At 46.3% G+C, this 18,602-nt stretch overlaps 1 protein-coding gene across 3 annotated transcripts in view; it reads right to left on the bottom strand.

Annotated features, from left to right (window-relative positions):
- The window catches only part of FTCD (formimidoyltransferase cyclodeaminase), a 296,425-nt gene that overhangs the window by 151,232 nt on the left and 126,591 nt on the right, over nt 1–18,602 (bottom strand). For all 3 annotated transcript variants that reach the window (XM_029606737.1, XM_029606736.1, XM_029606738.1), the window contains 2 exons: nt 16,932–17,093; nt 981–1,024 (listed from right to left, as the gene is read on the bottom strand). In XM_029606737.1, coding sequence (XP_029462597.1) covers nt 981–1,024; nt 16,932–17,093 — 206 coding nt within the window. The remainder of the gene's footprint in view (nt 1–980; nt 1,025–16,931; nt 17,094–18,602) is intronic.

Raw genomic sequence — 18,602 nt, 5'->3', positions numbered from 1 at the left:
TGAGGGCAGGCATGCAGAAGCAAGCAAAAGCGAACGTCCTCCTAGCCTCAAGGATCCCTCCCCACCGGGGAGGCACCTCGCGCAGAGGCCCTCGCGGGAGAGTCGCCCGGACTCCCCGCAGGCTGCACATCGTGTCGGATGCGGCATGGGAGAGTGAGGTAAATAACTCTCCCGAAGGCTGTCAGCAGCAGTAATCCACAGAAATGTAATTAGGGAGACAGAGGAATGGCGCCTCTCTGTCTCAATGGTCCCGAGGAAGCGACGTCTCGGGGCGGGCTGCTATGGGGGGGGGGGGGGGGGGTGGAGAGGTTGGAGCCACCAACATGCACCTAGTGACAGCTTTTAAAACGCTGAAAGATAGAAAATACATAAAAACTTAACCCCAATCCACAGACAGGGAGGGAACTATAGAAAACTGTCCCTAGCAAGTTCTGCCTGCAAGTCTTAGAGAGGATTGGGAGGAGAATAAGAAATCAACCTTTTTTTTTTTTTTTAAAGTTGATCCATACTGAAAAGTAAGAAGATAGACTCTAAAATCTAGTAAAAGATGCTGGGGAACCGAAGGTGCCACCTGCCATCTGCTGGAGTCAGAGAAGATACTGAAGGGACACAGAGGGCACTCCAACCTAATAGGGGCCGACCTTACAGTTTTTGCTCTGACTCCATCTGCTGGAAGGGGGACACAACCCACTGTCTGGACTGATCCGGGTACGAACAGGGAATGCTGTATTTGTACAGTGTCAAAGGAACTCTTTTCTCAGTCTGAGTCTATCCATTCAGATAAGTAGGGAATTGATTGCTAGAAATAGCTCTATGCCCTGTTCGTAATTCATCACATTACACTGTTTAGCGGTGACACTTAATCCATGCATGCTCATGTCATACTTTTTGTTTCCATGCAGCATTGCAGTGTCATGCTTTGGGGGAATATAAGGGTTTCTGAATCATCACATTCTCCAGGTTCCCATGATAAATAATACCTGATTCTCTCCTCAGTATTTGCTTTAGGAAGTTTCAATGCGATCTGTAGAGTAAATAAACAGAACAATGATTAATGTATAGCACAATAAGATTGTTATAAACTGCGTTAAAGGTAAAGTGGGATTCTGATTTTATTATATTCAATTTTATAGTTGTCTGTGCAATAAATACTAAGCAAGGCAATATCGTGTGATATTTTCTATATTGTGTAATATTATTCCTGAAAAAAATGCATGTTTGCTTTGCAAGCATACACTTTGGAAATGCATGCAAAGCAGCTCATAAATACCTAATTTTATGTAAATAAAATAACATGGCTTACCCGACAGGGGCAAAGGCCTGGCAGCACCACTTTGTAAAATGGTGGTGGTCTGCCCGGGGCCTAAGGAGTGCTCTGAGCCCAGTAGATTATCAGGAACCCACTGGACTACTAGTATAGCCAAGGAAAGGGGTACTACCAGTATAGGATAGGTGGGGGGGGGGGGGGGAGTCAAAGATGGGGGAGGGTGGCTGGCTGGATTCTTAGGGGGTTAGATCCAGAGATTTGATGTTTTTGGAAAAGGATGGGGTTTGGGTAGGGAAGCGGGGCATCACCACATGACTCTGAATTCTATTTTTTAAACTTTTTTTTAACTTTTAGACCAACTCTAGAGGCAGTGGGGGATGACAGGGGTATCTCAAGATCCACAGAGGAAGATTTACTTATTTGGAGGGGGATTATTTCAGGCTGGTGTGGCTCTTTAAGAAGATGGCTGCTCTGGGTGAAACTCCTGTGGTATTTTTCCCCTCTGCAGAAAAATATCACAGCATAATAAATGATCCCTTAGTTATTAACTAACGCCTGTATTCTCGGTTAATTGATTGAATCAGCAGTGAAATTTATTTTGGATTTATTGTTATATGTTTTAAGAGAGATATTTATGGATTTCTGATTGTATTTTGTTATTTGATATAGCAAATTGCTTACCTGTAACAGGTGTTTTCTGTAGACAGCAGGACAAATTAGCAGGATTTTCTAAGCATGTACAAGAGTCAGGGGTGGTTCTATGATCAGGCAGGGTGAGGCAGCAACCTCAGGCAGCAAAAACTGATCCCAAAATTCTCCTCCAACAGCTGCCTCACATTACGCCATACACAGAGAAAGTTACATGCTCAATGGGATTCCCACCCCCCTGTGAGTCAGAAGAGGAACCTTGCAGTCCATTGGAGGCAGAAGGAAGAAGGCCTAGCAGGCTGCTGGTGGCTGAAAAAGGAAGACGACCCAGGAGGCCACCAGTAGAGCCTATCCCACTGGCAGTTGAAAAAGGAAGAAGGACAAGCAGTCCACCGACAGTCCAACCCGTTGGTGGCAGGAGAAGAAAGGAGGTCCAGGTGGCCATCGGTGGATCCTAATCTGCCAGCGGCCAAAGTAGGGAAGATGCCCAGCAGCTGCTTGCAGCAGAAGAAAATTAGGCCGCTGGCTAACTGCTGAGCTCATTCTGCCTAAAGGGAAAGACAGTATGAGTGAGGTTGAGGGACAGTGTGTGTGTGTGTGTGTGTGTGTGAGAGAAAGTATGTGGATTGGTGAATGTGAGAGAAAGCATGTGCATGTGTATGAAAGAGAGTATGTGTGGGTGAGAGAGCATGTGTGTATGGGGAAAAAGCATGTACAAGTGCATGAATATGTGAAAGAGCATATGTGAAAGCAACTGAATGTTGTGAGAACATATGAAAGCATCTAGGTATGTGTGTATAGAGCATGTGAGAGCATGCGTGTGTGTGTGAAACCACGTGAAATTATCTGTGTGTGGGACAGCATGTGAGCATTTGTGTGTATATGTGTGAGAGAGCGTGTGTGAAAGTATCTGTGTGCATGAGTGTGAAAATGTGTGTGTGAGGCTAAGCATCTTATGTGAGTGTAATAGAGCAGTAGTTCTCAACTTTTTTCCCATCGTGACATACCTGACAGACCACGCTCACATGTGTGACACACTGCTAATTACAATTCAAGGCAGAAATAAAAAATAAAGGTCCAGTATTATTTTTATTGTTAAGAATAAAAGATACATATTCTGTCTGAACAGAAATTGCATAAATGGTAAACAGCCCACACCAAAACAGTACCAATTTCCAGCACTTAAACAGTATCCACCTTACCTAAGAAAAGGCAACACTGAAAATATTACACCAGGCCTTAAGACACCAATACATCTCCTATTAGGAAAACGGACCAAGTCAGGCTGCCATAGAGCCCTACACAAACTACATGTCAGCAGAAAACTTCACCTGAATCAATGTGCTGACCCTCACCTAACAAAGAATAAAGAGACCAAAACGCATAACTAGAAGCATGCAGACAAAAAGTGAATTGGAAACCGCAACAAGCCAGAGTCTCTGTATGCAGTGTAATAAAGGAAAAAAAGAAACATCACCAGTCCTTATAAAACAAATCAAAAAATATAAAATTAATAGCAGCAAAACCATACTAACAAAAAGAACAGATTATTTCAAAACAGCTGATGAGTGGAATATCCAATAATAAAAACTCATATAAAAAACTTCTAGATACCAATAAAATATTTCAAAATAGCAGACACAAAACCCAGTAATGAAAAATAATAAGGATACAAAAAATGTTTTGCTCTGCTTACCTGGTAACGTATGATATCCAGGTGCCCTGAGATTGCTTTGAATTAGCAGGAGGAGGGGTGGTTTGCTTGGAACTTTCTCCTCTCTCTCTCTCTCACTGGCTCTCAATCGGTCACATATACACATGCTTTTTCTCTCTCACTTATATAGGCTCTTAATTACACATTTACACACATGCTGTCTATCTTTTCACGCTTTTCACAGGCTTTCAATCATACACATACATGCTGTCTTTTTCTCTCACACACAGACTCTCATTCACATGCTTACAAATAAATATGCTCTCTCTTTCTCTCATTTACACACATGCTCTCAATCACATACTCGCATGCTCCCTCACCTAAACCAGCTCTCAATCACACACAGACACACATGTGCTCTCTCTCTTACTCATACACACAGACTCTTAATCATACATACACATGATCTCTCTCACACACAAAGGATCTCAATCACACACATATACTTTTTCACACAAACAGGTTTCAATCACAAACTTACACATACAGGTTCTCAGTCACAACATTACATTCATGCTATCTCTCACACACAGGCTGTCAATCACATATATACTCTCTTTCACATACATGCTATCTCACACACACACAGGATGTCAAATACACATGTTTGCTCGTTCACTCTCCCCCTCCCCCCCGAACTAGTGGCAGCAGCAGCAGCAACCTCCTTTATTTTCAGCCCTCGCAGAGAAAGGAGTCCCATCGGCCATGAGGGTTGACATTGTTCCTCATCTTACACCGACCTGCGCTCCTCATTTTTCAGGCTGCGCCTCTCCTTTTCTTCAGGCCGATGCTGCCTGCACTAGCATGGTCTCTAGTTCCCGCATACGCACCCACTGCTCACCATTTCCTTTTCTGGGCCCCGGGGCGGGGGGGGGGGGGGGGGAAGAAGAGAGCATACCGGTGCCACTGACTCTAGCTGTTCTGCTGCATTCCGTCCGGGCTGTCAGCATTAAGCCTGGGCAGAGGACCTATTTTGCTTGGGTAGGGGGAGCAGCTGGGTCAGCGGGGGGACCTGGAAGTGTGGCAACACACCAGCGTGTTCTTGGCAACACACAGGTTGAGAACTGCTGTAATAGAGTATGTGTGAGAATATCAATGTATGTGAGCAGCATCTATGTGTGTGTGTGTGTGTGTGTGTGAAACAGTATATGTTAGAGCATCACTGTGTGTATGTGTATATGAAACAGCAGGTGTGAGAGCATCTGTATGTGTGTATATGTGAGAGAAAGAGAATGAATATGTTTGTGTGTATGTGTATGAGAGAGGAGAAAGATTTGCCTTCCCTGTCCACCTGCACTAATCGACAGCAACTCAAAATGACTGTAAATCAAAAGTTCCCAGGTAAGGAAAGGGGTTTAAAAAATATATTTTACTTTTAATTATTGGGTGCTATTTGATGTGTTTGCTAATTTGAAATATTTTATTGATGTTTGTGAAATATTTTATAATTTTTGTATGAGGTTTAAATTATTGACTGTTATTCTAGCTATATGCTGTTTTGAAATATTTATCAGTCTGTTTTTACTATTGTTATTGATGTTTTATATTCCTTGATTTTATTATTTTGAGGAATGGTATTTGTTTTTCCATTTTTGCACTGCATATAGTCTGCCTTGTTGTGGTTTCTTTTTTTTTAATTTATATTTTATTAATTTCTTAACACATTTGTCCAATGAAATAAGAAAAAAAGAATATTGTGAATTACATTGCAATACAGCATAAGGCAATCTTACATCCATAAGATAAAGAAAAAAAAACAAATGTAATATCAACAATTCAGTCCACATTATAGGAAGCTCAATTAATAAAAACATTCAGGAAAATATCAAAATAATGAACTTAGGTGATACATACTGGGGCAGATTTTAAATGTTACATGCGTGGGGTACATTTGTGCGCACTACCCGGCGTGCACAAATGTACACCCGATTTTATAACATTCGCGCGCTACCGCATGCATTATATAAAATCCTGGGTCGGCACACTTGTGTACCTTGCACGCGCTGAGCCCAAGGGGAGCCCCAATGGTTTCCCCGTTCCATCCCCCCACCTTTCCCTCCCTTCCCCTATCTAACCCACCCTCCAGTCCTAACTAAATCCCCTCCTATCTTTTTTTCAGGAGTTACACCCAAGGCAAGCGTAACTTGTGTGCGCCGGCCAGCTGCCGGTGCGCCATGCCCCGGCACAGGTCACTGTGCAGGAGCACTCGGGACCGCCCCCGGACCACCACCCCACCCCTGGCCCCACCCCCGGACCGCCTATTTTGGAAAGCCCCGGGACATATGCACGTCCAGGGGCTTCCGCGCGCCGCTGAGCCTATGCAAAATAGGCTCAGTGCGCACAGGGGTAGGTTTTCGGGGATTACGCGTGTATCTTATGTGCGTAACCCTTTCAAAATCTACCCCACTATTTTTGCCATATTATATTATCCAAAACTTGGGAGCTGCTACGACCCTATCCACCTTTATCTACAAGAAAAGTTTCCAGATGCCCAGGATCAGAAAAAACACATTTATTCTTTTGAAATGTAATCAAACATTTACAGGAGAATTTGAGAAAGAAGGTAGCCCTAGGATCAAAACTCTCTGTATGAATAATAAGAACTATTTTCTTCTAAGTTGTGCACTCCTGGAAACATCTGGAAACATCTGCACTTGTTGACCACAGAAAGAAAAGCCTTTGGGCTGGATTTTTAAATCTACGTGCGCGGGATACATTTGTGCGCCGAAAAAAACCCAACCCACCCCGACCCTTTAAATCTAATTATTTAGAATCCCCCACCCTCCCGACCTCCCCAAAACTTTCCTAAATTACCTGGTGGTCCAGCGGGGGTCCCGGGAGCATTCTCCCGCTCTTGGGCTGTCAGCTGCCAGTAAACAAAATGGCGCCGATGGCCCTTTGCCGTTACAATGTGATGGGGCTATCGGTGCCATTGGCCAGTCCCTGTCACATGGTAGGAGCAATGGACAGACAGCGCCATCTTAAAATATGGCGCGGGCCATCCATTGCTCCTACCATGTGACAGGGGCCGGCCAATGGCACCGATAGCCCCTGTCACATGGTAAGGACAAAGGGCCATCGGTGCCATTTTGATTAGTGGCAGCTGATGGCCTGAGAGCAGGAAAACGCTCCCGGGACCACCGCTGGACCATCAGGTACTTTAGGAAAGTTTTGGGGGGGGTCAGGAGGGGGGATTCTAAATAATTAGATTTAAAGGGTCAGGGTGGGTTTGGGATATTTTTTGTGGTGTGCCCTTTCTTCCCGCCCCCTCCCCCGCCCCCCAAAAAAAACGATAAGCACACAAAAATTTTGTGGGGTTTTCCTATCGCTTTTGGGACCCCCCGATACCTGATGGATTAGAAAATAGCGTACTATATTTTCATCCGTCAGAAAAACGATGCACATCCCTAATAGGGAATGGCCCAATGTACCTGGGAGCAAAGCGTTGTGATGGAAGCTTCAGGTGAATGTGGCGCGTGCTAAGCGCACTCTGTCGCCTGGTTGGTATTCAGGAGCAGGTTTGCAGTGACTATCCATGGACTTCTTGTTGCGTTGGAGGTGGACCCTTGGGCCGAGATGGGGTTGACGCAACCCGTAGGCAGGGACCTATGAGTCCCCACCGTTGGCAGGTGGAGTGGGCTGATAAGCAGAGGCCGCTGGAGCTTCACCTATACCAGACCTTGTTCCCCACGGGTTGAGCCTTTGGGTGCCATGGCCGGCAGGACTTAGGTGGGCCTCGAGGTTGGTTAGCAAGAGTGGGTGGCTCAGCCCAGAGACAGCAGATGATAGGTGGCATAGTCCTACTCTGGACTGGGTACAGTACTGGAACTTGGATGCCAATGGAACTGAGGTTGGCTGAGGGCAATCGAGCAAAGGTAGGCCGGAGCCTAAATAGCCACGTCCAGGGAGTAGGCTAGGAGAGGCATCAATGACAGGTTAGGATCAGGGCCGGCGGCAAGCAGAGGTCGTGGCAAGCAATGTTGAGATTAGAATACGGAGAAGTCGATAGCGAGAGTCAATCAAAGCAATGATCTGGGTCTGGAGATAGGCAGTAGCGTAGTCGGCATAGCGGAGGACTGGGTCTGGAGATAGCAATAGCGTAGTCAGGCGTAGCAGAGGTCTAGGTCTGGAGATAGGCAGTAGTGTAGTCAGGCGTAGCGGAGGTCTGGGTCTGGAGATAGGCAAAAGCGTGGTCAGGTGGTCAGGTGGTCTGGAGATAGGCAAAAGCATGGTCAGGCAAAGCAAAGTCGATATCCGTGCAGTCAAGCCAAAAAATAGCCAGGACAAAAACGAGAACAGGAACCGGGAACAATGAGGGTCAGAAACAAGGTATAGAGACAATTCTCTATCAGCAACGAGTACTCGAGTAGCGAGGAGCCCTGTTGCAAAGGCAATGCTATGGAGCGAGGCCTGAGCTTAAATACACTGAAGAGTTTGATGTCATCATCCGGGGCCACAGCCAGGTTCCTGCTGCGGGCCCTTCAAAAGGATCAGTGAAGCATGTGCACGCGCCTAGGGAGGGGCGCAGCGCGGCGCGGGTAGTGGCGCCTCTCAGTGGGCCATGCGGAGAGGCCTGACAAGCAATGGCATCTTGAGCTAAGTTGCTGGGAACTGTGGCGGAGCCAGAGGCTGGAGTCTGTATAGAAAGGTGAGAGGGCTGCGCCGCGGCGGCACATGTAACACTTCTTGGCGTGGACAGCTGCCTCTTTGAGTCTTTCATTGGTGTGGATCCACAATGCATGTAGGACCTAAGCCGTATTCTGAGCTGCAGAAGATGGAACAGCTAGAGGTATCAGAAGAGGTGGTCAAGGCTGCCTCCCTTAGACGACAGAGAAAAGAGAGGCTCTTGTGGAGGAGCTGACATGCAAGTTATGGGAAAACTCAGTCCACGGGAGTAACTGGGACCAGTTGTCTTGTTGGTCATAGGAGTAAGCTGTAGAAATGTTTTGAGTGAGCAGTTCATGTGCTCGGCTTGGCTGTTGGCTTGTGGATGGTGCGCCATGGTTAGATCCAAGATAACTTTGAATTTCTTGCAAGGGGAGCGCCAGTAATGAGCGACGAACTGGGGACCTCTATCCAAGGTTATGTGCTGCGGGAGTTCATGTAAATGAAATATGTGATGGAAGAATAGACATGCCAACTCAGGTGCAGAAGAAGGGCTGGGCAGCCATTTTAGAAAACTTGTCTATTACAACCCAGATGATGGTGTTACTATGGGACTTTGGAAAGTCGACTAAACAGGTGAGACCATGGTTCTTTGGGAATAGGCAAAAGTAGGAGCAATCCCCAGCACTGACCCATGGGTGGCTTCTGTTGTGCACATGTGGGGCAGGAATCCACCTAGGCTAGGGTATCCTTGGACATCATGGGTGTCCGGCTTCGTGGGAGTCATGTGCCCATCTCAAAATGTGTTCACAGAGTCTGTGTGGTACTTCTGTCTTTCCAACTGGGACGGTCAGGGCAGCAGAGAGATAAATGCGAGCAGGGTCTATTATATGCTGGGGTTCATCCAGAGAGTCCTCAGGTTTGAACGAGTGGGACAGTGCATCAGCCTGTTGATTCTTTTCTGCAGTTTGGTATCTCAGATCAAAATCGAACTGAGTAAAAAAGAGGTCCCAGCGGGTTTGCCGAGCATTGAGGCGTTGAGCATGCTGAAGATGTTTGAAATTCTTGTGGTCTATGAAAATCGTGAAACGATGTTGTGCGCCCTCTAGCCAAGGGTGCCATTCCTCCAGAGTGAGCCTAATAGCAAGGAGCTCGCGATCACCTATAGTGTAGTTATGCTCTGCAGCTGAGAATTTATGGGTAAAGAAGGCGCAAGGATGTAGAGAATCCTTAGAGGAATGTTGGCTTAAAACCGCTCCCACTCTGACAGAGGCGACATCCACTTCTATGATAAAGGGGTGAGTAGAATCTGGATGTCGCAGGCAGGGTCCATGTAGAAAATCTTCTTTCAAGGTCTTAATGGCTGAGACAGAGGTGAGAGCCGTGAGGGGTGCAGTGATGACTGAAAATAGTGAGATAAAATAGCGATGGTAGTTCGCAAAGCCTAGAAATTGTTGGAGAGCACGCAGGCCCACTAGCTGGGCCAATCGTGAATACTTTGGAGTTTACCGGGGTCCATGGAAAAGCTATGTCGAGAGACAATGTACCCTAGGAAGGGCAAGCTGTCCTTTTCAAACAAGCACTTATCTAGCTTGGCATACAGGTGGTTGTTCCGCAGGCGTTGAAGCACTGGGTGAATATCCTGGCAATGAGTAGACAAATCTCTAGAAAAGATGAGGATATCATCCAAATAAGCTACTACTTTGGTATGGAAGAGATCCCAGAACATCTCATTTATCATTCGTTGGAATACTGCTGGGGCATTACAAAGGCCAAAGGGCATGAAGAGATATTTGTAATGCCCATCTCTAGTATTAAATGCGGTCTTCCAAATATCTTCAGGATGGATACGGATGAGATTATAGGCTCCTCTCAGGTCTAACTTCGTGAAAATAGTAGCGCCTTGGAGGCGATCAAATAACTCATTGATCAGAGGCAGAGGATATTTATCTTTGCAGGTGATGGCATTAAGGCCCTGGTAATCTATACAAGGCCATAATGATCCATCCTTCTTAGCAACGAAAAAGAAACCTGCACCAGTGGGAGATGTGGAGGGATGGATGAAGCCTTTGGCTAAGTTTTCTTGAATATATTCCGTCATAGCTTTAGTTTCTGGGACAGAAAGAGGGTAGGTCCTGCCCTTGGGGGGGTGTGGTCTCTGGCAAAAGCTCGATTGGACAATCAAACTCCCGGTGAGGTGGAAGGACGTTAGCCTTCTGTTTAGAAAATATGTTCTCAAAATCAAAGTAAGCTGCAGGAAGGCCAGGAACGGTGGCTGCTATCGGCAGAGAAGAGGGTGTTGAACCCTTTTCATACAAGAGTTGCGGCAGTAAGCATTCAGACAGTTGTAAAGTAGTCCAGTTAAATTGGGGTGAGTGCTGCTGGAGCCAGGGTAGACCGCGGCCCACTGGGTGAATAGACTTGTCAAGAACATAAAATTCAAGTTCTTCCTCATGGAGGGCTCCAATCTTGACCCCAACCGGGGAAGTAATCTGAGTGATCTTCCTGGGCAGAGGATCTCCATGAATGGAAGCGATGAGTAGCGGAGTTTCAATATCTCGGGTGGTAATTCCCAAATGAACAGGGAGGAACTTCATCAGAAAGTTAACTCCGGCTCCGGAGTGCACCAGAGCAAGCGCTAGAAAGGATTTAGAGTTCCAAGACAAAGTAACTGGAAGAGACAATTGTGGGGCTGGACAAGCAGCACCTAAGTTCAGGACCCCTACCGAACTAAGGCTCGAGAGTTTCCCAGATGAATCAGGCACGCAGATAGATGGTGTCCAGCAGTACCACAATACAAACACAGACATAGACCTGCTTGTCTCCTTCTAAGATGTTCTTCCGGGGATAGGCATCCTTGCCCAAATTGCATCAGCTTTTTGGGCTTGTTTGTCAGAGATCCCTCGGTCACGGGTGTCTCCACAGGTGAAGGAGAACGGGGGCGCTCTGTTGCAATGCGACGAGGGATGCAGAGTTCTCAATTGCATTCCTGTAGATGGTGGTCGATGTAACTGGTGAGGTCAATGAGGCCCTCGAGCAAAGCAAGTAGCTCAAGAGTGGCATGCTCGTCCTTAAGATCGGATGAGAACCCATCCAGGTAGATAGAATGTAGACAATCTTCCTGCCAATCCAGTTCTGCTGCAAGCGTGCAAAACTCAATGGTGTAGTCAATTGAGAGACCGGCGATCCTGCCGGAGGTGTAACAGATCAGAATTGGCGGTAGCTTGCCGACCTGGGTCATTCAAAGGTCCTTCGGAATATGGACACAAAGTGAAAAAGCTCTTGTAAAAGGGAGTCTGACCGCTCCCAGAGTGGTGAGGTCCATGCCAATGCCTTGCCTTCTAACCAAGAAAGAATGAATGTGACCTTGTTAGCGTCAACTTGCAACACAGTTGAAGAACGAACTGCATGTAGCACTGATTGACAAAACCTCTATACATCTTCTAGACACCATTGAAGTGTGGAGGAGCGGGAAGCGAGACCAAAGCCTTGACTGGAATGGCTGGTGAGGGTGAACCGGACACAGCTGAAGTGGGGCCGATGGGAAATGGAAGGGAATACAGTCAGCCATTAAGTTTCCCAATGGAAATTGTCAATGCCTCAAGAAATCGGTGCTGCTCCTGAACCTTGAGAGCCAGGCCTGAGATGGTCTGGAGGGCAAGAGTCTCTGCTGGGTCCATCGCCTTGGCAACCTGCAGTGGAGATGGACCCTTGGCCGGAGGAGGTGTTGGCACTACCTGTGAGGGGAACCCTACAGCTCCCCACTGTTGGGAGGCAAGGCTGGACAGGAAGCGGAGGCCAGCTAGAACTTCACCAATACCAGCCCTCATTCCACACAGGTTGAGCCCTTGGGTGCCGGGGATGATCCCATAGGAATGGCCACAGGGTGACATACTGGAGGACAGCAGCTGACAAAGGAGTCCAACTGCGGAAAGCAGCTGGTAAGACTGAAAGGCTGAACCAGAAGGTTGGCAGATGATAGGCAGCTTGATAGAGAGAGGAATCCAGATGGGAAGGCGGAACCTGCGTGGGCGCAGGTCAGGTCCAGGCAAAGAATCAGAGGATGCAGAGAGGCACGAGGTCGAGTCCAGGTAATGGATCAGAGGCAGGTGACAAGGCACATGATCAAGTCCAGGCAAAGGATCAGAGGCAGGCAGCAAGGCACGAGGTCAAGTGCAGGCAATGGGTCAGAGTCAAGGAATCCATCTGAAAGGAAAAGGAGGACTAGAACTGGACCCGAAGCAGAATCAGGAACTGGAACCGAAGCAGAATCAGGAACTGGAACTGAAGCGGAATCAGGAACTGGAACTGAAGCGGAATCAGGAACGCAGGCAATGCAGAGCACAGCTGAACACCATGGAGACCTGTTGACAAGGCAAAGTCTGACTGCCAGATCTCTCCTTAAATAGGAGAGTTTGCTGACATCATCAGAAGTGGCCACAGGTGGCTTTCCCACTGCGGTCCCTTTAAATTCAGACAAGTCACGTGCGCGTGTGCCTAAGGCCAATGGTCCGGATAGGAGGTGGCGGTAGTGTCTGGCCGCGAGATGGGGAGAGGCCTAGGCGGGTCCAGAGGGACTCCCCACCATGCGGGGTGCTCCAGGAGGCGAGAAAGCAGAATGGGAGTGGGAGCCACTGCCCACCGACACCAAAGGAGAAGGAGCCGGCCTCAGGGGTGAGTTAACCCGGCCATGGACCTGTGGCAGCCGGGAAGCATAACAATACTGAAATAAATTCTAAAAAAAAACCAGGAAAAAGCTTCTGTTATTCTCATAGCTCCAGTTTGGCCACACCAAATGTGGTACCTGACAATATTAGCGCTAGCAAAGGGCAGGAGACAAAGACTTCCTCTGCTGCCGGATTTAGTAACCCAGAACCTTGAAACATTACTTCATCCCAATCTTCACACCCTGTCATTAAAAGCATGGATGTTGACAGGATAGACCAAAGTTTAACTCCATATTCTGAAGAGGTAAAAAATGTAATCAAAGCTTCTCAAAAGCCCAGTACCAGAAGAGCATACCATCTAAAATGGACACATTTTCCTAAATGGTGCACACTTTAAAATGTGGACCTATTCCAAACAGATACAGCAAGAATTATCGACTATCTGCTGCATCTTTCTAATTCAGATCTAAAAACAACTTTGGTCAAAAAACATCTAAGGGCAATAGCAGCTTACCATGTCAATTATAAAGACAGACCAATTTCAAATCATTTGGTAATCTCAAGATTTAAGAAAGGTCTATTGAAATTAAAAACACCATTAAGACCATCAGTACCTCAATGGGATCTGAACCTGTCTTGAAATGCTTAACTAGACCTCCTTTTGAACCAATTCAGGACTCAACCTTAGAATGCCTTACCTGGAAAACTCTTTTTTTAATAGTCATCACATCAGCTCAAAGAATTAGCAAACTTCAAGCCCTCATAACGTATCCTCCATGTACTCAGTTCTTCCCGGATAAAGTTCTTTTAAGAATTAACCCAAAATTTCAACGAAAAGAAGTCTCATCATTTCATCTCAAGTCTTAGAACTTCCAGTTTTTTTCCCAAAACCACACATGGATTACTATCAGCAAACTCTACTGTTGTGTTTGTGGCATTGTGGACCCTTGGTTGCTGTGGAGATGACTTTGCCCATGGGGAGGAGCCCCGTGGGGAACCTCAGCGATAGGCTAAACTCAGATAGCAGACACGGAATGAATGGAAGGCTTTATTGTACTGCTGTAGATAGATGGTATGAAGCAGGAAGGTAAGGCACTGAGGTCCTCGAGGTGCCAACATGTTCAACAGTCTCAGATGTAGAATCTCACCCAGATGTTCAAGAGAGGTGGGGACCCGCGGTGCGGGCAACGCCAAGCCTGGAGGGTGCAGTTGGAGCACCGGATCGTAGAGGTACTCACAGGAGTGTAGGCGTCTTCCTGGTAGTGAGATGGTGGGACCAAAGGTCCGTGGTACAGGATACATAGACTGGTAGGCCCTCGAGGAGCGAGTACCTGATAGTCCGGAGATCCTGAAAAGAATAAGAGAGAGAGACCCCAGAGGAGTGGTTGTCTCAGTTAATAGAGGGCCCGAAGGGTGATGGAAGTGAGAGACCCCCGAGGAGTGGGTGTCTTGAGCTTCTAAAGGAGCGAGGCCCTTGGAGTGTAGAGAGGCATCTAAGCGTGCAGCTTAGAGCGGTCAGAGTAGCTTAAACCGTAGTCCTTGCTAACAAAGGTGGTAGCAAAGCAGAGGCTTTAAATACCCGGAGGTATTGACGTCATGCAGTGGGGACGCCCCCGAGGTTCCCGCCATGACGTTTATTTGCGCGTAGGAGATGTGCGCGTGCACGCTCTAGGAGGACACGGGAGTGAGCATGGCGAACTGGAACGCCCGTGCTAAGCTGGAGACGCCGAGGCCTTCGGCACCAAAGTAGCCATCTTGCCCAAGGAGGAGGAAAAGGGAAGAAAAGAGGTAAGGCAGAGTGGTCGCAGCCGTCTGCAACCGACGGACGCAACATCTACATTCTCTAGACTGTAGGAGAGTTCTGTTGTTCTACATAACAAGAACTAAGAGGTTGAATTTAAAATGAGTGCATGAGGAAGGATAAGCTGTACATTTTAATTATGCACACACTTGTATGTGTATGTTTTAAAATGCACTAGCTGCGCCTAAGTATGCTCCTAATTTTAATAGATTACTTGAGCACAGGTAGTGCACATGTGTCTTCCATAGGACCTTGTTGGCTTTTACACGTGGAAGTCAGCAAATTTCAAAACATGCTTGCGTGAGGCACATTCCCAATTTTGCAATTAGTCCACCAGTTTGGACAGTTAATAGTGAGGTCTTTCAGATTTCTCTAGTTCTTCATCCTGCATGCCCCCCAGTTGACCTGAACCCCTCACCCTGTTCTATAAGCCCTAAAACTCAAGATCTACAGACTTGCTCCTCCTCAGGAGCAGCAGTATAGTTACGTGGATATCTAACATATACACGCTGTGGGTGCCATTTTTAAAATGACCCTGCCCCAGAATGCCATTGCATCACCCATTTTTCACCCCCTTATTCCTCACAAGCATATAGGTAAATGTGCACATATTTTGCAGCTTTTTAAAATCTGCATTGCTTATGCACAGCACACATACATGCATATGTGGGCATTTTTGTGCAAGCAACACTTTTAAAATTCACTTGTATGTCTATTAGAACGACCACAGAATGTTTTGTGTGTTATGCATCAGGCAAACAATGTGCACCAGTATGAAAGCAGACATTATCTCACTGGATAATATGCATAATCTTCTGTTACCAGCAAACATCAAAACCATTAAAAAGGAGCTTTTCTCTTTCCAGGAAGAGCCAAGATGGCAGCTTAGAGATTTGCAATGGTGTCTGCTCTTACTGTTTCTCAATTATGCCAACTAAATGCAATGGTAGACCAAGAGTTTTCCCCTCAACTCTGATCTCTCAATTACCTGATGAGCAGACTTTGGATTTTACTGCAAACTGCCAGTCTGATCAACCTTTGTGAAAGGACGAACCCTTTGGAGTTTTGGGTGGAAGTGACTTGATCTCCCAGGGTAATGAGGTCTTTCTTTCCCCTCCAGAATGCCAGCCTCCGATGCAGCCTGCAGTGTTGGGATGCTAGCCCATGGAACTCTTGCACATTGATGAGGTACCAGAGTCACGTGGTGAAGAGAGTGAGACCTGGATTGAGATGCCTCAGCAAGCAGTCATCACAGCAGCTTTGAGGACAGTGAGTATGGCTCTCACCCATGAAGATCTATCAGTGGAGGAGCCTTCCTCTTCTAGCTGGACGACTTTGCCTCTGCCACCACTGATTCAAGCATAGGAGGTAACTTTAACAGTTTATGGTAAGTGTGTTCATGAGTTGACTCTGCTATTTCCAGTTGTGCTTCAGATATAGCTTTATCAGCTGATGTCCAGAATATCCAGTGTTTAAGAGTTTGCCTCTAGTTCAGGATAAAAGTTTGGTTGATAGGTAAATTGAACAACTTGAGAACTATTCAAGACACTTGAACTTGAGATTTCTTAATTTACCTAAATCTCCTGTTTTTCTTCCTCGAGATATGCTTAAGAAATATTTTTTGGAAATTTTGGGAATTACAGAAGGAAATATTCGCCCAACAAATAAAGTCTTTTTCATACCTAAGGGAAGAGGATTCAGAGTGCTCCTGAAAATGGCAATCTGAATCTTTGGGAGTATCTGCTCTATTAGCTAGTTCTGTTATTGGAATCAAAGACATGGGTAACTCTTATAGTTCCCTTTTAATTTGAACAAGATTTAAATATGGTCTTAAAATCATTTTTCTGCCATTCTCAAGCATTATTTTATGGGAAATAATATGGATTTATCCAGATGTATCTTTCTAAGTCTGCTCAGGAAAGGTGGAAATTAGGGAATGGCGCGGTGCGAGTAGCACCGTCTCTCCGCGAGCCACGCGGAGAGGCCCGACGAGAAATGGTAGCAGTACCGGGAACGCCAGGGACTGCGGCAGGGCCTACAGCATCAGGGGAGGCCCAAGAACGAAGCTGATGGCCCACCGCCGCCAGCAAGGAGGAACCAGGAGCTGGAGTCACTGTAGAAAGGTGAGGGGGCTCTGCCGCAGGTCTGCTGCGGACGGCTCGCTTAACAATTGTGCTGATTATTCATTTAAAACTTTTTAATTTCTCCTTCACTCTAAATATCACATACCATATATTTGTTGAAGGCACAGGAATCAGCATCCACCATGGTAAGTAGCTCATTCATTGTATTATGGAATGGTGGGATCAGCTGCCTCATTGTTCCATCCAAGGCTTCAAATTGGCGCTTTCCATATGTCATCAGCCCCACCATGCATCCCAGTGCAGCCCCCTAAAAGAATAACAGAACATAGTTTCACAGTATCCTTACCAGGAAACAACACAAACTCCCAAGCAACATCAGACAAATGCTCTAAATATACTTGAGAACATGCTTCCATTATAGCAAGTACATGCAAGGTGATGCCACTATAATATAGAGATGTGAATCGGAACCGGAATCGGTTCGGATTCCGGTTCCGATTCACATGTAGTTTTTTTTTCATCGGGAACGATCATGGCTTTGTTTATCGGCTGCGCCCGAGCCGATAGCTCGGGCGCAGCCGGGCGCAGTCCGGGAGCGACCTCCTGCACTCGGACCGTCGGCTGCCAGTATTCAAAATGGCGCCGATAGCCTTTGCCCTTACTATGTCACAGGGGCTACCGGTGCCATTGGTCAGCCCCTGTCACATGGTAGGAGCACAAGATGGCACGGGCCATCCAGTGCTCCTACCATGTGACAGGGTCTGGCCAATGGTACGGATACCCTGTCACATGGTAAGGGCAAAGGGCCATCGGCGCCATTTTGATTAGTGGCAGCCTACGGCCCGGGAGTGGGAGATCACTCCAGGGACCCCCACTGGTCCACCAGGTACCTGTAAAACGTTTTTTGGGGGATTGGGAGGGTGGGGGAAGCTAAAGTATTAGTTTTAAAGGGTCGGGGTGGGTTTAGGGGTTATTTTTGTGTGCTGTTTTTCCCGCCCTCCCCCAAAACGATAAGAGAACCCCCACAATCAATATCGTGGGGTTTTCCTATCGTTTTGGGGAGCCCCCGATTTCTGACGATTTTGAAAATATCGTCCAATATTTTCAATCGTCCGAAGCCCGATTCACATCCCTACTATAATACAACAGGTACCTCCACCTGCAGTGCTGTAATTAGTGCAGAACAGACTATCCAAATGTCACAATACTGCCGCATGTACAGTATGTAATCTGCATCCCATATGGCCCAAGAAATACATTCTTTGGATTGAATTTTCAAAGGAGTTCTACGCATAAAAGTAGCATATATCATAGCTATTTTCCAAAGCCCATTTACATGCAAAAAGTCAATTCACATACATAAAACATTTTGAAAATTGAGCCCTATGGAGTGAATTTTCAAAGGAGTTAAGCATGTAAAAGTAGCAATTTTCAAAAGCTCATTTACACAAGTAAAGTCCATTTACACATGTAAAACCTTTTGAAAATTACCTCCTGTGTGTTATATGGATAGCAAAATAATTGACTTCTGAAGGGAAGAGTAGCCAATATCATCTCTTATTTATACAGTTTATCTTTAATAGAGTAACATTTTATCTCTGTTTCCCTTACACCTGCTTGGATTTAGACTATAATGGTATCAGAATGTACTTTATTCTTCTGGTTTAGTCTTTAAATTCTATATAAGAACAAGTAGAATGTAGAAGTGCTAGAACCTCTTGCTATCGCACCAAGAAATAGAACATGAGGTAATGACAATGCTCTAAATATACTCTCAAACTGTACTTATTAAAGGGTTCATTTACCAAGCACTGGC

Source organism: Rhinatrema bivittatum, chromosome 6 (genome assembly GCF_901001135.1).
Source record: "Rhinatrema bivittatum chromosome 6, aRhiBiv1.1, whole genome shotgun sequence".
Lineage (NCBI taxonomy): Eukaryota > Metazoa > Chordata > Amphibia > Gymnophiona > Rhinatrematidae > Rhinatrema > Rhinatrema bivittatum.
Note: the sequence above shows the minus strand (reverse complement) of the source record. Positions and strands in the feature narration are given on the sequence as shown.